Here is a 21,481-nt window from a genome sequence, read left to right as displayed (position 1 = left end):
CTGTACTGCTGCTAGGTTTTATTGTGGTTGTATTGTTATATTGTGGTTTTAATGTTCTATATATTTTAAATTGTTTTATTGTGTGTTGTTTGGTTTTAGTTTTTGTGAACCGCCCAGAGAGCTTCGGCTATTGGGCGGTATAGAAATGAAATAAATAAATAAATAAATAAAATAATTCTGGACCAGGTTGCATTCCCCCTGAAAGATCAGGTTCATAGTCTGGGTCTAGATCCATCACTGTTGCTGGAGGCCCAAAGCGGCCTTGGCGGATCGGAGTGCCTTTTACCAGCTTTGGCTGATTTGCCAGCTAGGGCCTTTCCTGGACAGGGATAGCTTGGCCACAGTGGCACAGGCCTCAAGGCTGGATTACTGCAATGTGCTCTCTGTGGGACTGCCCTTGAGGCTGGTCTGGAAGCTGGAGCTAGTGCAGAACACAGCAGCACGGCTGTTATCAGGATCTGCCCCGTTTCAGCGGGCATCTCCGTTGCTGAGGGAACTGCACTGGCTGCCTATTCGCTCCCGGGCCAGGTTTATGGTTTTGGTGCTAGTGTACAAAGCCCTAAACAACTTGGGACCAGGATCCCCAAGAGAGCGCCTTCTTCCTTACCAACTTGCCCGGTCACTGAGGTCATCAGAGGGCTTGCTCCTGGTGGTTCCACATGGACCCATGGCCTGGCTGGAGTCCACCAGGAAAAGAGCCTTCAGTGTGGTGGCCCCCTTCCTGTGGAACTCCCTGCCTCTGGAGGTCAGGCAGGCGCCAATGTTGTGTTGCTTCCGGCGCCTCCTGAAGACATTGTTATTTCGGGCAGCCTTCCTTGGTGACCAGGTGTGGTTTATTATCCAAACGTGTTTCTTTTAAAATGTTTTAATTGTTTTCACGTGGTGTTTTATTCTGTTGTCTTTGCTGTTTGCTGCTCTGAAAACTTTTGATGTGGAGTGGTATATAAATATTGTAAATAATGAATAAATAAATATATTGTGGGCGCTGTGGGAAATAAAAATGGTGACCAAGCCATCTGGCACTCAATGCAGTAGGTATCCACTGCCACCACGAGTTAAGCTCAGTGACGTAGGAGGTGGCTCACCAAGACGATGCTTTGTTGAAGGACAAATGTCTGTCACCATTTTCTTGTGGTTGCCCTGAATACCTTACTGGGCCTTCCAAGGTTTATGGGGCTGAGGCGGCACAAGTGCCAGATGAATTAGGTCTGCAGATTGGGTCAAAACACCAACCGTAGACCAAGATCAAGCAGTAGCAGCTGATCTGGAAAACCAGGCATGGGATGGGCAAGTCAAAAGACAAGTCCAGAAGAAGATGGGATGGGCAACAAGATGGGATGAGCATCAAGAAGATGGGAGGGGCAGGTCAAAAGACAAGTCCAGAAGATGGGATGGGCATCAAGAAGATGGGAAGGGCAGGGCAATAGACAAGTCAAGAAGATGGGATAGGCTTCAAGATGGGATGGGCATCAAGAAGATGGGAGGGGGAGGTCAAAAGACAAGTCCAGAAGATGGGATTGGCATCAAGAAGATGGGAAGGGCAGGGCAAAAGACAAGTCAAGAAGTTGGGATAGGCATCAAGAAGATGGGAAAGCATGTCAAGAAGATGAGATAGGCATCAAGATGGGATGGGCATCAAGAAGATGGGAGGGGCAGGTCAAAAGACAAGTCAAGAAGATGGGATAGGCATCAGGAAGATGGGAAAGCATGTCAAGAAGATGAGATAGGCATCAAGATGGGATGGGCATCAAGAAGATGGGAGGGGCAGGTCAAAAGACAAGTCCAGAAGATGAGATGGGCATCAAGATGGGATGGGCATCAAGAAGATGGGAGAGGCAGGTCAAAAGACAAGTCCAGAAGACTGGAGCTACCTAGATGGTCCCTGGTCTAAGGTGGAACATGAGTTGAACGGACTGCAAATATTAAAATTAATGCAACACTTTCTACTGGGGGCTGTCCTTGAACAGCATCCAGAAATTGTAGCTGATCCAGAATGTGGTTAGTAGGCTACTAGCTGGGACAAGTTTCATGAAGCATATTTAGGGTGGGCATGTGTCCTACTCTGCAGAGGACAATGCTCTGCTTGTAGGCACCCTCCATTGTGTTTGGAACGCTGCATAGTCCACATTCAGTTTCAAGAAAAAGACCCAAAGCAGGGGCCTTGAAACTAGCCATCAACCATTAGTATTTAGATAGCAAAGTAAGCAGACACCAGGGTCATCTAGTCACAGTCTTCCCCAATATGGCGAGAAAGATCGTATTTCTATTTAAATTATATTAATTATTTCTAATGTTGCATTTATGCATATAAGTTAGCATGTGGACATTTCATGCAAATCCATGCCCTCTTTTGTCCTCTTTTATTGTTGATGCTTTACTGGCTCACAGTAGGTTTTGCAGCGCAACCTTAAAGAGCTGGGTTTGACCCTGTTTAAAGCCCTACATAGACTGGGACATGGTTACCTCATGGAACGCCTTCTCCCATGTGGACCTATTCAAGATATTTACCAAGAACCTGTTGGAGGTGCAGAGGGTGGCTGCTCAGGAGATGGCCTTTTTAGTAGTGGCACCATGTTTCTGGAACTTTCTCAGAGAGACTTGCCTCACTCCTTTTTTGTTCAGCTTTCAGACACAAGGTGGAGACAATCCTATTTTGGAGGGCTTTCGGGATACATTCAGCTATGAAACTGTGTGAACTGTTGGCGCTTCCGTTGAACTCCTTGATTTTAGTTTCTGGGACTTGCTCCTCAGAGAGGCTTGCCTCACTCCGTCTTTGTTCAGCTTTCAGACATAGGGTGGAGACAATCCTATTTTGGAGGGCTTTGGGGATACATTCAGCCAGGAAACTGTGTGAACAGTTGGTGCTTCTGTTGAACTCCTTGATTTTAGTTTCTGGGACTTGCTCCTCAGAGAGACTTGCCTCACTCCGTCTTTGTTCAGCTTTCAGACATAGGGTGGAGACAATCCTATTTTGGAGGGCTTTGGGGATACATTCAGCCCGGAAACTGTGTGAACAGCTGGTGCTTCCGTTGAACTCCTTGATTTTAGTTTCTGGGACTTGCTCCTCAGAGAGACTTGCCTCACTCCGTCTTTGTTCAGCTTTCAGACATAGGGTGGAGACAATCCTATTTTGGAGGGCTTTGGGGATACATTCAGCCCGGAAACTGTGTGAACAGTTGGTGCTTCCGTTGAACTCTTTGACTTTAGTGTCCCAAAATCATAGGAAGCTGCCTTATACAGAGTCAGACCATGGGTCCATCTAGCCCAGTATTGTCAGCACTGACTGGCAGGTTTCAGGCAGAATACTTTCCAAGCTATACCTAATGATGCTGAGGATTGAACCTGGGGACTCTCTGCATGAATAGCGTGTGCTGTGCTCTACCACTGTTGGGCCTACAGGTTTATCAGAATTATGGAAAATGCAACAAGAGTTTCTAGAGTTTGGCAGAGTGTCTCCTAGTTCATCTGACCTACTTCTCACTAATATGGTAAGATTGTTCCTCGAGACCATTAAAAAATCCATTTGTATAGCAAACTAGCAAGTCAGGGGAAGGTGTTCTAGCCTAGCCTTCTCCCTGACATGCTAATATTCTATGTGCAGGGATTTTTTCTACACGGAGGAGCACTGTTTTTCGTGAGCCTAGTCCACGTGTGCTCTGAAGTGGCACAGCTTGGATACAGGCGGACCACCTCATATGAGAATTAGTCTTATCAAGCAGCTCTCAAACTGGACAGGTATGGAGATCGAGGATGTTACCAAGGTAGGAAAGGTGTGCCATTGGAGCCTGTGGGTCACCTGACCTTCTTGACACCTCTGCAGATCTGTTGCCCAGGCAAGCAGCTGAAGGAGCCATTTTGGGGGGGAGATTAAATTTATTTGGAAAAGACAGGCTTGAACAGCTGCTTGCAAAGTGTGCATTTTCTCCTCGGGATGGAACGTCCCTTCGGCCTGCTATATTATTCTTGAGCGGCACCTCCCTTTAGGCGGACAAGCCAGAACAGCTGCCAGACTTTCTTTTGGTACAAATTTGAGGCGGTGTTCTGGAACAGCTGCTCACATCTGGGCTAGCTACTCAGCATGCCTATAAAAATTACACTGTGCTTTCGCAGTGGCTAGCGGACATAATATTCCTGGCAAATTCTTAACTCTTCTGAGACATAGCTTGGTTTTCCATGCTCTCTTTTGGAAAAGCTCCATTCTCCACCCCACCCCCCTCTCCAGTCATTAGAAAATGACTTCTATGACTTCTAAAATGAGGCCCAACTTCTTTGGCCTCAACACTTCCATTATCTGGTATATTGACTGCTGTTGCGGATATAAGTGTATGTATATATTTGGCTAAAGAATGGCTTGTATTTTATTATCCCCTTGTTTGTTGATACCTGTCAGGATTCCAGGCCCTCCCGCCAAATAGTAAGGCAACAGAGACTTGCCGTGCAATCCACAAAGTCTTTATTCAGTTAAAACATGTCTTCACACACCTGTAGCGTTCGTGAAAGCTAGGAGATGTCCTTTAAGCCTAATTAGCGAAGCGAAGCAAGGCAGTTGCTTATCGACTAAATGGATGGTTTCCCGCTGTGCCCAACAGGCTTTTACTGGACTCCTCCTTCAGGGAGGATCCACTTGACTCACCTTCTGACGTGCAGCCAATCTGGTGGACCACCTCCCCTCAACTCTGCCCGCTTAACCCTGCAACGGACTCTGGGATCTCTCACTTCTGGTGCTCCCTCTCCCTCCAGCAAAGGCTGAGTTCCCATGGGGGTGGGGGGTGGTCTGTGGACCTGGGCCTCCTTTTCGATAAGGTCCTGGGAAGATTCATCCCTGACTCCTGGAGAGTCTCGGAGAATTTCCTCCCCTGCTTTCTGTCTCGACCGGACTTCTTTTAGCTTTGCCTCTGAATTTGACTCAGAATCTGAAACCAAACCAACGTCTGTGGGTCAGATGTAACAGGATGGGGCACTTAACTGGTCGGATTCTGGCTTTTAATGGAGTAAAACAAGGCTGTATACTTGTTTGTTGTTGTTTATTCGGTCAGTCGTTTCCGACTCTTCATGACTTCATGGACCAGCCCACGCCAGAGCTTCCTGTCGGCCGTCGCCACTCCCAGCTCCCCCAAGGTCGAGCAATACTTGCTCCTGCTTTATTTAATTTGTACACGTTCGTTTAAAATGTGGTGGAATTATGCTACCACCCCTCGAAATTAGCAAATAAACCACAGTCTATACTTCTGTATGCAGATGACATGCTGTTTCTCTCCCTGACAAGTACAGGTCTAAGATGTCTCTTAAGAGCCTTAGATCATTACTGTAAAAACAAACTATTATTTGTTTATATTAACAAATTATAATAACAGTAAATAAATAAAATTACTGTAATAACAAGCTATTGACGATTAATTATACGAAGTCCAAGGTTATGGTATTCTCTAGAAGGAGAGTAAGGCATAATTGGAAGATCAATCATCACCCTGTTGAACAGGTTACATCTTTCAGATACTTGGATATCACCTTTCATTCTCCTGCATCATGGGGTACACAAATTAAAAATGCCGTTTAAAATGCTCAGAGGAGTATTAAGGCTCTCCTTCGCTTTTTCTGTTTGAAAGGAGGCCAATACCTCCCTTCAGCCATCCAAGTGTTCCATGCGAAGGTTATCTCCCAGATGTTATATGGATCCCAACTCTGACTAAGAAACCAAACTTGGCAACCTGGGTTCCATCCTGATACCATCGCCCCCGTCATTTAATTTGTATGCAGCTTTCCCACAAAAAGGGCCCGAAGCAGCTAGCAACACAACAGCAATACAAAAATAAGAAAGTGTACCAAGGCATCAATTATGATAGTTCATTGTTACAATAATAAACAACCTAAAGAGTTCATTTCACTAATACTAACATTAGAACATTTCAAATTAATGACAGAGTAGGCAAAATGAAATATTGTTGTTGTTGTGCAGTCGTTCAGTCGTGTCCGACTCTTCGTGACCCAATGGACCATAGCACGCCAGGCCTTCCTGTCCTGCACTCTCTCCCGGAGTGTGCTCAAGTCCATATTCATTGCATCGGTGATGCTATCTAGCCATCTCATCCTCTGCCGTCCCCTTCTCCTTTTGCCTTCAGTCTTTCCCAGCATCAGGGTCTTTTCCAGAGAGTTTTCTCTTCGCATTAGGTGGCCAAAATATTTGAGCTTCAGCTTCAGTATCTGTCCTTCCAATGAGCGCTCAGGGTTGATTTAATTATTGTTTATCAGAATGTACGAGCCAGAGCAAAATACACTTAAGAGAGCAATCCTGTGCCCACCAGATAGCATCTGGGGTGGAACAGGAGAGTTTGATTTCCTGGCTCTGACCTTGGAGCCAGGAAACCGTGCTCCTCCCCATCCCCCTTGTAGCCAGAGTGGAGAGAACTGTGCCAGTTACCTCTCTGCACTCAGAAAATGGAGCACGGAGGCGAGGAAAAGGGGGTATTCCCGGGGGCAGGGAGGGGAGGAGACTGGGGCAGTGGCCACACAACATTTCCTATGGCTGCCCCAGCCTCCTTCCCTCCCCCTACAAGGTGCTGCTTTGTCTAGCAAATCACCCTTCTTGCAGAAATGCAGGGTGGCTGGAGCATGGAGTCACCGTTCTCCTCCCGCCCTGCATTGGATACATGGCAGCCTCTGAGTTCAGAGGCCACTGACTGCCTGGTTAGGATTGTGCCCTAAACCTTTCCTGAGGCCTTAATATGCAATCCAAACTGCAGAAAACAGCAACTGGCTGCCTGCAGCAGCTGATTTCCCCCATGCTTTACTCTCTCATGCTGGTGCCATTCCCAAGGCTCCAACAGAGACAAGAGTGTTGGTGTTTAGTCTCTTCCCCTGTGCTCTGGATGTTTCCGCTGCTTTTCTGTTGATATATTGGGTGTTTTGAGACAGAGGGGTCCTAGCCCTACCCACGAGAAGGCATTGTTTAGCTATTCCGTCTTTTGTTTCTTAACGGCATTGTTTAGCTATTCCGTCTTTTCTTTCTTAACGGATTATCTGCTGTAAGAGAAAAGACGGAAGAAGTGGAGGGGAAACACGGGAGGGTTATGAAAGGAAGACATCTAATTTTTAGCGCCAGGTGAAGACCTTTTTATTCTCCTAGGCATTTTAGGTTCTCAGTTTGTTTTAGATCTGGTATTGTATTTTAAAATTTGCACTACTGCTAGCTTCAGTTTGATCATTTCTATTTTTGTGTTGTAGTTTTAAACTTTTATATTATCTTTTATCATCTGTATTTTATTGTCTCTCATTCTATGGTTCTAATTGTTGCGAACCACCCAGAGAGCTTCGGCTCTTGGGTGGTATAAAAATGTAATAAATAAAATTAAGAAATAAATAATAAATAAATTTGAACCCCCTTGCAAAATTGCGTGAATGAGGCAGGGCAAAAAGCGGGATAAAAGCTTTGTCTGGAAACATCGCTTGCATATGAATTTTGTATCGTTTGTTAACTGACTTGGTGTATTCTTAGGTATTGAACTGAGAGTTTTATTTATAGGTTTACTGTAGCATTTTTATTGTCAGATCACTTTTCATATTCTTTGGTTGTCTTTTGAAATGATGGTGTTTTGTTTTTGTATGTTGTTGTTAGCCGCTTCGGGCCTCTTTTTGGAAGGAAAAGCAGGCTACAAATAAATGGAATGAATGAATGAGTGTCTGTTAAGCAGATTACTGCCTCCCACGTCCCAGTTTCCCCTCTCATGACATCCTCCACCCACTCACCAGCTGTATTTGAATCGGAAACTCATCTGGTATTTGCATCAGAGACAGACCCGCTTTGAAGGCAAGAGTGGCAAACTAGGGTACAACCTACCAGAAAGTTGTCCCACACAATAAAACAATTAAGAAATCTTGTCAGTTTCTTTATATTTTATCCCTCCAAGGGGCTCAAGGTGGCCTAGATGGTCCTTCTGCCTCTCCCTCCCCCCCCGGCCCCCCGCTTTATTCTTCCAGCAACTCTGTGACGTATGTTAGGCTGAGGGACTATGAGCATCTCTACATCAGCCTAAAATCCCGCATTTAAAATGGGGCTTTCTGCTTCCGTTTTAAATTCAAGGTAATGACAGACTCCCTTAATATGTGCTGCCTCCCCTCTTTTCCCCCTGTATTGGCCCCAGGAGCGTAACCAAGTCACCGGTAGTGTTAGAGGGGCCTAGAGATCCATAATGCCTTACTTAAGTTCACCATGGGTGCAATTTCCTTGCTAGTAAGCCTCTGAGCATGTGAAGATGAGTCAAGGGCCGATAGCGTGGCCTAGCACATTCCATACTAATGAGCGAATCAAGATGTGCCTGGGAAGCGAAGTTTGTTTGTCTTCAAGCTGCAGGTGGCTGTGCTGGGAACCAAGCCTGGCTAGTCTATGGTGGGAATGAACACTAGGTGGCACTTGCTGCTGTCATGCTGCCTAACTGCTAACATGTATGCTATAAAACCTATTGTACCCCATGGCTCTGGGTTCAGAGAAGCTGTCTGATCCAACCACTGGGTACGCCTGTGTGCTGTAAGTTACTCAATAAAATATGCCTTGTAAGTAAACCTGGATCTGATTTATCACTATCTTGGCACCTCTAAATTAAGAGTTCGAAGCCTATGGCCAGGGCAATACACCCCCTTATCTGAGTCTTCAATATATTGCATTATACAGTTGCTAGATGGTGCTGTGGTCTAGCTGCTCTTATTGCAGATTTTCTTCTTTTCACAAGGAAATGCAAGCAGAACTCAAGTGCAGCAATTTGATAGCTCATTATCGCCGATTTTTTTTAAAATGGAAGGAAGGTCATTTAGTGCAGGAGACGCCCTGGAGGTTGATGATGTCATCTAAAGGGCCCACAAACTTCTGTGAGTGAGCAATCTCAATAGCAGGATAAAAGCTCCATGTGAAGAAGCCCTGTGACTGACTCAAGGTTACCCAATGAGTTTCATGGCTCTGAGTGTGGGAGCTGAGCCTAGATCTTTCTGCTTTTATGTCCAGTGCTACACTGTGCTGACTCATTTGGCCTTCTTTTTGCTTCAGAGGTGGCTTCTGGTGGTAGATTTTTGGGTACCATTAAGGGTAACAGAATGGGAGAGAGGCAGGTCTGACCAGTGAGACTCAATCCAGTGGTACATTCCCTTGTGGAAGCCCCATTCCAACAAATCACTCTTGTTGTCTAAAGCTAAACAGTGGTGGAGCCAGGCAAGTCTCCCTAGGAAGGGAGTTCCACTTTTTAGGGGCCACCATGAAGAAGGCCTCTCAGATGGTGTGGAGGATACACAACACGGCCTCAAGTGATGACCTGAGTAGGTTCATGTGGGAGAAGGGAATGTGGAGTTGGAAGTGTTTTGTATTAGAGAAGAGCTGAAATGTAATCTCTGTCTGTTTGTCTTTCTACTCCAGATATTTCCAGTGTCCACCCAAGTTTGGGCTCTTTGCTCCTATCCACAAGGTAATCCGGATTGGCTTCCCATCCACCAGCCCAGCCAAAGCCAAGAAGAGTAAGAGGATGGCCATGGGGGTGTCAGCTTTGACCCACAGCCCTAGCAGCTCATCCATCAGCTCTGTCAGTTCCGTGGCTTCTTCTGTCGGGGGAAGACCCAGCCGGAGTGGACTGGTAAGGAACAGCTTCCTTTTGTCAACCGGGTCTTGGGTTATTGCCCAAGCTCCAGCAGTGGGCAACGACTTGTCACTGAGGTGTAGGGATGTTGGAGAAATCTGTTTGGGAGATGGAGTTTGATGGGCTTCCCTATGCAAGGCCCCCTAGACTTCATTTCGGTTCCCGCTGCAGCACCGACTTGATCGGCAGTGAGTTGGGCCAATTCGCAGATTTTCCTGAAATTTTGCTCATTTGGTGGGGTAGGGGAAGGTTCTGTGCTTTGTGCACATTTCTAAGCAATTTATGCAAAATACAGCCAAATTCGGCTGCAATTTGCACAAGTTCGGCCGTGATTTGTGCAAATTTGGCAGTCACTTGCGAAATTTTGGCCATAACCTTGGATAGCTCCTTCAGAGATCTGGCTGGCTCCGACTGAAACCTGGAGTGGATTCACTGCCCCACTGACATTGGAGTCACCAGCCTCCACTGTGCCGTATCTTTTGGCTACGGCCGTTCCCCACGAGGTTTAAAGGGATAAGCCAAAGGCAATACAGAGAAGGTGAGTTTTGAGGAAGGATTTGAAGGAAGGGAGGAGAGAGAGTGCTCCATATACGGGTAGGAGAAGCAGTATTATCTCTGGATAAATACTTCCGTTTGTTGCAAAGTTGAGGGAATGAATAACAGACCCAACCAATTCTCCCATCGAGGCTTTCCAACTCCCCCTCTGCAGCTGACGGAGACCTCCTCGCGCTACGCCCGGAAGATCTCCGGCACGACAGCGCTGCAGGAGGCTCTGAAGGAGAAGCAGCAGCACATCGAGCAGCTGCTGGCGGAGCGTGACCTGGAGCGGGCTGAAGTCGCCAAGGCAACCAGCCGCATCTGCGAGGTGGAGAAGGAGATCGCCATCCTGAAAGCCCAACATGAGCAGGTAATGTCGGCCTGTGTAGGCAAGCTGGCCTGGACTAACAACAGAACCAGAAGACTTAAATGCATTTCGGGCACAATCCTATCGAGACAGTAGGCAGCCGCCGAACGCAGAGGCTACCAGCTATCCTATGCGGGGTGGATGGAGCATGGATCCGCTCCTCCATGCTCCCGCCGCCCTGCATTTGTGACTCAGTGTGTGTTTTTGGGGAGGGAAGGGGCCTGGAGACCCGATAGGAAGCTGTCTAAAGTAGCTTCTGTGGTCTCCTCCCCTCCTGGCCCCCAGGACTGCCCCCTTTTCACCCTCTCCACACTCCGTTTACAAGCACAGAAATAGCAGCAGTGCGGAAAGGACCGCGCTGGCTACAAGGGGGAGGGGGAGGGGTGGGGAGCACGGTTTCTGGAAATCGAGGTTGGACAACCTCAGTTTCCAGAAACTGAAAAATCCTGTGGCTGTCTAGACAGTGTCTAGTAGCCATAGGATTGTTCCCCCATTTATTATAATATTTATTGTAATAAAGATTTATTATAATGTATTAGAATAATAAAATTATTAATAATAAGCATTTGTATATTAATAAAACATTATTCATTAACATATATGCAATATGTAATACTATTCATAATTATTGTCTATTATTATTATTATTATTATTATTCCCACCCTTCCACCAAAGAACTCAGGTACAGGGTTTTCTCCCCCCATTTGAATATTCACAACAACCCTGTGAGGTAGGTGAACACCGAGAGACTGTGAGAGTGACTAGGATAACCTCAACCAGTGAGTTTCATGGCTGAGTTGGGATTCGAACCCACATCTCTCCAGCCCTAATCCAACACTCTTAACCATTACACCATAGAATCCCAGTTGCATAACACTAAGGCGTGCGAGCAGCATTGTGAAACAGACAACAGTCCGTTGTAAGTTGATGAATTTTGCAAAGGCCAGTTGATGGGCATGTCTTGAGGGTCACACCGAGTTTCCACCGTGATCTGCATTCTTTGCTGTAAGGGGTGCACCGATTTGAATAGGATCATGCGAGGATGTGGGGGAGAGAGGAGAGGAGGAGACACAGTGAGTCTGAGGGTGCTTCCAGGTGGAGGGAAGACACTGTTCAGGCATTCCAGTTTTCTCTCTGTACCAGGTTTCCTCTGGTAAGAAAAAAGACAGGAAAAGTGGTGGAGAAACATGGGAGGCTTACAAGTAGAAGACATCATAATCTGGACCACACCACACCCCTAACATTCTGTGAATGAAGCAGGGCAATTGCACAATAAAAGCCTCATCTGGAAGCACCCTTAGAGAAAGCTTTATGGTCCTCCATGTGTGGAGAGAGCCGTGGGATCAGTCTTGTCTTTTGTAGGTGGCTGTAGAAAGTTGTCCCCTGTGTGTAAAGTTGTACTGTGTGCGGAAGAGAGGGAGTCCTTCAGGGATACAAGTGTGTGTCGCTCACACCGTGAGCGTAAACAAGGGGTTAGTAACTGGCAGTAGTCCGTGGGACAATTCTGGCCTGCTAAAGAATTCTGGCCGGCTTCCCTACACAACCCCTGCCTCAGTTTCCAATTCCAATTCAAAAGGAAGCGGGGTGGGCCCTGTGGAGGGACGGTCCCTGTAGGAGCCAAGCTCCTAGTCATGATGGCTAGATATTGCCTCTGCTATCAGCAGTTGATAGCAGTTGCAGGGGGACAGAAGCGGGAGGGTGCCGTTGTTGTCGTGTCCTGCTTGTGGACTTCCCATATGCCCTTGGTTGGTCACTGCGGGAACAGAATGCTGAACTAGAAAGGTCTTCGGTCTGATCCAGCAGAACTTGGAATCTGGGATTTTCTGAGCACTAGGCTTGGAGAAGGATCCAAGAAGAGCAGGTGGCGTAAAGGGCGTGGCAGTGAATATTGAATACTCCCCTTGCACGCACAGCAATAATAATGGTATTTAAAGCTGAGGCTGTCGGTTGATCCTTCTTGAGTAGGGCTGGGTTAAATGACCAAGGAGAAGCACACACACAAGGCCACTCAAGATATCTCAGGTGCGGGTCTAAATGGTCTCAAAAGGCACATGGTTTGGTGCCATTGGTGCCATTCAGTGGCAGGTGGTGGCTGCGATGTCGGTGGGGCAATGAATCCGCTCCGGGTTTCAGACAGAACCAGTCAGAACTCTAACGGAGCTCTCCAAGGTGCAGAGCACCTTTACAGTTCTGACTGAAACCCGGAGCGGATTCACCACCCCACCGACGTCGCAGCCCCTAGCCTCCACTGGTGCCGTTGGGACCTCACACCAAGCCATGATTGGAGCAAAGTATGGTTTCAATTAACCCAGGCCATGGTTAAGGCTTACAAATGTAAACAAGCAAGCCATGGTTCAGCTTCCTTCATTACGGTTTGCAGGATGTGTGAGAGTGCAATTACGCATGACAGCAGGGGAACCGTGATCAGATTTCCTGGGTTTTTTGCGGGGGGGTAGTTTCTAATTGCTGGTGTGGGCCAAATTTGACTGGGACCAAGGTGCCGGGATCTGAGGTTATAGTTAATCCTTTGTGGCTACATGTATGTTTTGCAAAAAGCTTTTTGTTGGTGGGGCAATTTTTGGGGTGGTGGTGGAAGAGAACCCCCTCTCCTCTGGCTTCACGTTCCTGATTGGACTCGTGCTGTTCCACCCCACACACACACTAACCTGCAATTGAACTTTCAGAGAACAGCAAGAGATCCGATCACAGATGTCATAATCTCTAGCTTGGCCATGAACTGAGCCACTAAGCCAAGCAGGTCTCAGTCTGGTCAGTGTTTGGACAGAAGGCCTGCTGGGGTATTCTGTGGAAGGTACTCTGAACTTCACAGAGGAAAAGCAGGACATAATTGAAATAGTATTGGAGGCACCACAATCCCTATTCTTTGATGCATTTATTTCTCCTGCTATTGGTGGATTGTTTAGGTTTGTATAGACATAAATAAAAAGTAATAATGGTGAAATAAATTCAGTCTGTTATCATTTATACAAGCAGTTGGTTCCCCAAGAAAAATCACACCTAAGAAAAGGTTTAACTTAACTCACTGCATTTATTGAAACATTCGAAGTGTTACATCTTTTATCTTTACAAAACTTCCTTAAATACAATGTTCTTGGTGTAAATTAATCTTTGACTGGGTTACTTTGAACTGTAGCTGTCTCTTAATCCCTTCACAATCTGTTTACAGGCTGTACGTTACTGGCATATCATTGTACTTTGGCCTGCACCCGTGTTTATAAAGGTGTGCAGAGGCTTTTTTGTGTTCACGTTTCATTTTGCTCCAGATTGCAATTAATTATGTTGTTTAATTATACTTGACTTTTTTGATATTAAAAATAAAACTAAAGTTATAGAAGATAGCCTACTTAAAAAAAAAAAAAACATTATGGACATAAATAAACTCCTGACTTTGAATTATAGTGAAACCCATTGCTATTCGTGGAATCTGCATGTCATGAGCTTTCCAATGAAATGTGTTTCATAAGAATCATTCAACAGGAAGGCAGTCAAAAAGGGATGACCAATGAACTCCTGACTTTGAATTATATAGAGAAGTTTATGTATTTATGTATTGCATTTTTATTCTTTTTTAAAAAAAACTTTTTATTTTATTTTGTCTTTACAAATGAAATAAACAACACCAACAACCTAATAGGTAACTACAGTTTCCCAACAATACAATATTCTTAGGAGGACACAGCAATAACGAAAGCGAGAAGAAAAGAAAAGAAAAGAAAAGAGAGAGAGAGAGAGAAATTCTTTTTTCTCTCCCTTCCCCTTTTTAAAGGATTAAATTTAAACTCCAATACACATGGGCTTCAGATCCCATTCTACTTAGAAATTATACCTATAACATTGGCAGTATTACAATTCAATACAGCATAAATAATCAACCTTACATTTCAATATCATATCAACAGTTTTATAGCAAGAAGCAGGCCTACAATTTATTTCCAGTAACCATATATTGCTCTTAAGTTGGAATATAATAGTAAAGCTTAACAATTTTACCAGCGAAAAATCTTACTAACCAGTCTTATAGTAGTGATGATGACGATGATGATGATGATAATAATAATAATGGAGATTAAAAAGGATAAATAATAATAATAACAACAAATCACTAATAAATAATAAATAACTAATAAATAATAATAATAATTAATAATAATAATAATAAATCACTAATAAATCACTAATAAATAATAAATAAAATAAATCTTACTAACCAGTCTTATAGTAGTGATGATGACGACGATGATGATGATAATAATAATAATGGAGATTAAAAAGGATAAATAATAATAATAACAACAAATCACTAATAAATTTTATAATATTATATAATAATAAAGCTTAGAAGCAACCTTATAACAATCAGTAATATATTTTATACTAGATATATAAATAAGTGTGCACAATATAGCATTTTTATTCTGCTCCTCAGCCCGGCTCCCAGAGGGGCTTCATACAATCTGTCAAAACGATAATTCCTGCCTGCCGGCTTACGGTGTAAAAACTAGGGATGGCGGAGAATTTCTCCCTGAATCTCCGGGGGGCCAAATGCCAACGCATTCGGCCCCCCGAAATTGGTGGTGAAATTCTCCGCCCCCCGCCCCCCCCCCCGAGATGGGACTTACCTTTGGCGAACGTCCCTCCCGGCGGCAGGTCCTGGCAGTGTTTCGGCGGGGGCGGGGGCGGCAGCCGGTCTTCCGAACGGCTGCCGCCGCCGCCATTACAAAATAAAGTAGAAAAAACACAAAACCCCATGATAGGCTACGTAACGATTAATGTAGCCTATCACGGCTGACTTTGGAAATCTAGCCGTGATAGGCTACGTTAATCGTTACGTAGCCTATCACGGGGTTTTTTGGTTTTTTTTTTTCACTTTTTCTTTCGCGGCCGGGGAGATGGGGCGCTTCTCCCTGGCCTGAATTTCGGCCGGGCGAGGCAGGGCGCCTCCCCCCCCGGCCTGAATTTCGGCCGGGCGAGGCGGGGCGGGGCGCCTCCCCCCCCCCAGCCTGAACTTCAGGGGGAGAAGCGAAGCGCCTCCCCCCCACCGCGAAGCAAGCTGCGGGACCAGGTAAGTCCCTTTCGTACATCCCTAGTAAAAACAGGGGTTATGAACCTCTTTCACCCAAAGGGCTGAATTCTATTCTGGGGCTGCATTCCAGCAGTGGGTGGTACCAAAGGCAAAATGGGTGTAGCCAATATTGCCAAAAACAGCAGCCTATTTTAGCTTAAAGCTCTTACTGACAGTAACCAAGCCTTACGTGTCAGAAATGGATTGTCCTCCCCCTCGCCCCCTTTCACAGTCAACACTGCAAGGAGACAAAGCTTCAGGCTAATGCTACTTTATTTTGCCAGAGATTAGCCTCTGTACAAATGCGGTTTGCAGGAAAATCTCAGACTGCCTCAGGCCCCGAAACAACTACTCTGCAATCTCTGATTAGAGGAGATGAACTGGAGGGTAGTGAAGCTGCCGACAGTTTGGGCGTGAACCTCACGGCCAGACTTGCTTCGCAGTGATGCCCCTCCCTTAGGGTGGCTCCCTCCTACATTGGCTTCTAAGAGTGGCTATCCGGGCTGAGCATCTGAGCCTTGCCCCTAACTTTTCCTGCTTTGCTTTGCGATGCACCCTAGCATCTCTCAAGTCATGCCCTTCTTCCTCCTCCTCCTCCTCCTCCTCCTCAGAAATGTTGAGTTCTGACGGTGGAGGGAGGGGGCAGGGACTCAGCCTGGCCCTTCTGTTTGTCAGGGTCTTCTGAAGAATATCTCCCAGCGTCTTAGCTCACTAGGGAGGGTGACACCTGTGCCGTTCAGTGGCAGCTCCCTCCCCCGGCCTCTGATCTAGCTGCTTCAACTCTGATTCAGAATCGGAGCTGTCGCACATCTCAAGCCGTTTGGACTCATCCCTGATTTCAGGGGAGACTTTTAACTTTTTAGAATAGGGAAAAACTGCAAAAGGCAAGAAAACACCAAGCGATCACTGGTTGGGTGACAGAGGGTGAGGCCAGGGGAAAGGGCGGGGCCATTTGGGGTACCCTGGAAGGCCAGACTGGGTCCTGAGGAGGTCCAGATTTGACCCACAGGTCTGAGATTTCCCACCCACTTTTTACATTGTAAAAAGAGACAGCATGAAAGGAAAAAAGGATGAGGAGGGAAGAGGAAAAAAACAAGTGGTCTTCTTGTATAGTAATATATGTGTGCATATACAGTCTGTTCAGTGTCAGTGCATTGTATGTATTTGGACTTTTTTCTCTTCCTAGTATGTCACCGAAGCGGAAGGGAACTTGCAGAGAGCACGGACCTTGCTGGATGGAGCGCAGAAGGAGAAAGTAGAGTTGCTGAACCAGTTAGAAGAGGAGAAAAGGTATCTGTCATCAGGGATGTGGCTGGGAGTAAAGCAGGTCTGGGCAAAATAAGGCCCCTTGTCTGCTCGTGTGCACTCAAACGCTCAAGCTGTGTGGCTTGATGTATTTACACTGTACTATGTTAGGGGTTTTTGTGGTGGTGGCAGTGATGACTCTTCAGGCTAGCGATAGGCAAACTCACTTGAGTTGGATTCTGTAGCTATAAAAAGCCAGAAACCAGCTTGGCTATTTCTGAGCCCAAGTACAAACTCTGTTATTGGACCCTGTCGTGCTCCTGATTTTGATGTCCGTAGGAGGATAACAGCGTCTGAGCCCCCCCCCCCCCGCAACCCCCCTGGGATATCTCCTTATTTCTCCTCTCTCTTGCCTAGCTATGGTATTAGCAGAGAGTTCCTTCCTTCCTTGCTACATGGATTGCTGCCATAGTAAGCAGGTTGGTAAGGTGTTCTTCTCCAGCTTGGATTGCGTTCCAGGGAACTCCGGAGGTTGTAATGCTCGCTTCGGAATGGGGCAAGAATTACAAGCGGCGAGGTTCTTGTTCCGAGCCAGGCAGTCAACCAGTTTTGGCGACATCGCTACTTCTCACATCGATTGGCTAAGTGGCTGCAGTGCCAAAGAGGGGAGCGGCAGGTAGAGGCAGAACCTGCTATTGGCTGGATTGCTGTGGTCTTAGAGAGAGGCAGACGGGCCTGGAGAAGGACAGAGAAGGTGGCAGTCTAAAGGAAACAACGGGATGTCGGGAATCAATCTGAGCGTGTGGAGAGAGTTAGCAGCTCAGACTCAGAATGGGAACAGCCAGAACCAGGGGAGGCTCCCTCCCTAGGGGGCTCAGATATGGTGAGGTGTTCTTTTCAAGATCTTGGCACACAGATGGCTTGTCCTGAAGGGCTCCCCCCCCCCACTCCCCTCCTCCATGAGAACCCAGGTCCCGGGGAGGAGGAGAGTGAGGGGCGTGACTTGAGGGATGCTAGAGTCCATCGCAGAGTGAAGCGGGAAGAGTTAGAGGTGGAGCTCAGACACTGCACCCGGTGGGCTATGCGTGTTAGCCTACGCAGGGGGGAGAACGGTAAGGGAGGGGCGTCCCACCTAAGCTAGTCTGGCCAGGAAGTTCTTGTTCAAACTGCCTGCAAATTCTCTAACTTCCACTTCAGCTCCTCTACTGGTATTCGTAATTGTGTGGATCAGCTGTTTCCTTTGTAGCCTGAGAGTTTCTTAGAATTTGCATCTGTAAAGAACCTGGCTGGTGAGCCTGAAGCCTGGTATCTTGGAGTGTGTTGACTGCGAAGAGAGAGGGGACGAAGGAACTTGACACAGGACTTGGAAAATGAGGAAGATAGAAATAGAATAATGAGGGGGGATAGGTGAAGGCGAAGGGAGGAAACTCGGAGGAGGGAAGAAACTGCAGCTGCAGGGATGAGGAATCACACACTGAACTGGAATAGCCATCTGCATCATTGGCTTCAGGCCTCTTGTTGTCTTAGAAACTGAGAATGCAGAAAATTTCAGGAGAACCAAAGAGACATGGTTCTCCTTGGGCTGCTAAGCCCCAAAATGTACACTCTGTGGTCTAATCCTAGCATATGACAACTGGCAGTTTGGTCTAGATCGAAATACACTCCAGACTTGATTAACAGAGGCACCGCAAGATCACTTAAGTCAAACGTTATATAACAGCATTTGTAGATTTGCTTGTTGCAGCTACAAAAGATGAATATAACAGGCCGGATACGTTTCAGTCCAAGTCTGTCTCAACAGCATTGCTAATAACATTTCAGTGCGGAATATTTCTGGAATATTCAGAGGAGGGCAGCATCCTTGCTGCTGCGTTTGGGGCCAATTGCAGCTTCCAGAGACCCTTCAAAGATAGCCCCGTGTAGATCGCATTACAGTAACCCCTTTCTTGAGGTAACCAAGGCATGTTTAACTGTAGCCAGGCCTCACTTCCTCAGGAACGGGTGCAGCTGGCACACCAGCCTAAACTGAGCAAAGGCACTCCCATCAGCTCCGCCACCTGCTCAATCCAGATGCAAAGCCGACTCCAGGACCACCCCCAAACTGCGAACCTGAATTTTATTTGTTTTTATTTGTTTGTTTGTTTGTTTCTATACTGCCCAATAGCCAAAGCATAAAATAATATAAAATAGAAAAGCTTAAACCCACAAAATAACAGTACAACCAGAAGAAAACCTAGCAGCAATGCAGAGTTCTAAAATACAGATTTTAAACACCAGAGCTAAAAGACTAGGAAGCTAAAATGCTAAAATACTAGGGGAATAAAAAGGTCTTCACCTGGTGCCAGAAGGAGTACAATGTAGGCACCAGGTGAACCACTCTAGGGAGCTCATTCCACAACCAGGGTGCCACAGCAGAAAAGGACCTCTTCCTGGTAGCCACCCGCCTCACTTCCTTTGGCAGGGGCTCATGGAGAAGGATCCCTGAAGATGATCTTAGGGTCATATGGGAGACTGAACCCCATGCAAAACAGGTTGAATCCATATTCTGGAGCTCGTCTTCATCCTGACCAGGACCACATCTATTTTGTCTGGATTACGCCTCAATTTGTTAGTGCTTGTGTAGCTCATTACCCCCTCCAAGTCTATCTAGAATGTGAATGTACAACGTACCTGGTCAAAATGGACAATCAAATGATCACATGTTGACTAACATCAAAGAGTCAGAATTGATTTAATCACACTGATAAACACAGCTCCCCCCCCCTTCTCCTTTTCCCCCACTCAGGAAGGTCGAGGATTTGCAGTTCCGTGTTGAGGAAGAATCCATTACGAAGGGAGACTTGGAGGTAATCTGCAGTGTACATCTTTTTAAAATGTACGGTCTGAATTGGTGATGGCATTGGGTGTTCCTTTCTCCGCTGGTATTTTGGCTGCCTTCTGGTCTAGATCTGTTAATATACTTTAAAAAACAGAGCATGGATTGGCTGGTGACTGATAAAATGCAGGGTGGTGTTGTGTGTTTTGCAGAATGGTGTTGACAAAGGAGCATTGTAGGATGTGCCATGGGGGACATTACTGGTCTGTGTTTATGGTCAATAATGGGGTGATTCTATTTTTTGTTTTCATCGCTGTGGATTCATTCTTCACTAAGTAAATTGCTAACATTTCAAATTTTTAAAAAATGTTCCACGCTTACAAGTTATGTTCCAAGAGTCATGGGTATTTTTTCCTCCCAATTTTATTTCAGTTCTATCTGACACTTAAATTACACCTGTTTTGAGCCCTGGTTAGGAGTAAAATTATGTTATCACTACTTTTTGCCTCTGTACTCTTCATAAACAAAAGCTTAAAACAGCAACATCTAGGTTTATAGGTATAGATATAATTTATTTTATTTGTTTGCAACAATGGTATACCGCTCTACATCTGAACAGATTCCGGGGTGGTGAACAACAAGAGATAAAATGAACAAAAGATAAAAAGAATGAAACATTATATTAGAATTATTCTTTAAAAAACAGAGTGCCAATAAAACTGAGGCTGGTTATCCACAGAAGGCTTCCTGACATAGAGCTATTTTCAGGAAGTGCCGAAAACAACCCAGTGTTGGTGCCTGCCTGACCTCCAGAGACAGGAAGTTCCACAGGAAGGGGGCCACCACACTGAAGGCTCTTCTCCAGGTGGACTCCACTCGGGCCATAGGTCCATGTGGAGCCACCAGGAGCATACCCTCTGATGACCTCAGTGACTGTGCAGGTTGGTAAGGGAGAAGCGCTCTCTGAGGTATCCTGGCCCCAGGTTGTGCTTGCTTGCTTAGAATTTATGTTCCATGCGCCCACGTTTTTTTTCTGGGCCTTTCGAGGCCAAATCCAGGTGGAAAGTGCCTGGGACCAGCAAAGATGCCCCATGTTGTCTTGGTCCTGTATTGTCTTATGAAGGATCTGAGCTTTACTCTATTCATAGCGGAATCCTCCTGCGAATTGACCCATGCCACTTCGTTGCTTGCGAGCAAGCACAATTTACGACATCGCACAGCACCATCACTGATTACAGGGCACATCTGTTAAGGCCTTTGCCGTAGCTTCCCCTTTCCGGGCTTTGTGGCACTTGAGCCAATATGCGATAGCCTTAATTCTGGTCTTAAACCAGCAGTGTTTTTGATCATTCAATTTCCCTGTTTTGTTTTGTTTTTTAAAAAAGGAAGGTATTATTTCAGTGTTCTGAAAACACACACAAACTAAAAAATGAGACACTAACAAGCCATTCACTGAGTAGATGCGTACAAATGAATAGAAATGCCCCTGTATGTTCAGAAAGGCTTACTTCTGACTAAGCTTGCACAGGATTCCAGCATATCCTTTCCCTCACCCTCTTTATCCTCTCTTGTCCATCAGTGAAAGGGATTCCCTCAGCCTTCAAAGTCACCTCACTCTTATCTCAGTTGACAGTTTTCTGCTACTCCTCCCTCAACGCCAGAATGCTGACAGGAACTCTGGAATTCCTCTCCGAACACTGGAGTACTGGCAGCATTCTAGCTTCAGAATGAAACTGAGCATGCCTGACATAACTTTGCCAGCAGTTGCTGCCTTGGGCTTTCATGGGGTGGGAAAACCTTAATAACTTTTGAACCACCG

General features: G+C 46.0%; 1 protein-coding gene across 4 annotated transcripts in view; it reads left to right on the top strand.

The window, feature by feature from the left end:
* The window catches only part of CLIP2 (CAP-Gly domain containing linker protein 2), a 139,774-nt gene that overhangs the window by 76,797 nt on the left and 41,496 nt on the right, over nucleotides 1-21,481 (top strand). For all 4 annotated transcript variants that reach the window (XM_084823300.1, XM_084823297.1, XM_084823298.1 and 1 more), the window contains exons 5-8: nucleotides 9,398-9,611; nucleotides 10,324-10,521; nucleotides 16,789-16,892; nucleotides 19,633-19,693. In XM_084823300.1, coding sequence (XP_084679426.1) covers nucleotides 9,398-9,611; nucleotides 10,324-10,521; nucleotides 16,789-16,892; nucleotides 19,633-19,693 — 577 coding nt within the window. The remainder of the gene's footprint in view (nucleotides 1-9,397; nucleotides 9,612-10,323; nucleotides 10,522-16,788; nucleotides 16,893-19,632; nucleotides 19,694-21,481) is intronic.

This window comes from Heloderma suspectum, chromosome 16 (assembly GCF_057233095.1).
Source record: "Heloderma suspectum isolate Gila_16-S chromosome 16, 16-S_ref, whole genome shotgun sequence".
NCBI classification, from domain to species: Eukaryota; Metazoa; Chordata; class Lepidosauria; order Squamata; family Helodermatidae; genus Heloderma; species Heloderma suspectum.
Note: the sequence above shows the minus strand (reverse complement) of the source record. Positions and strands in the feature narration are given on the sequence as shown.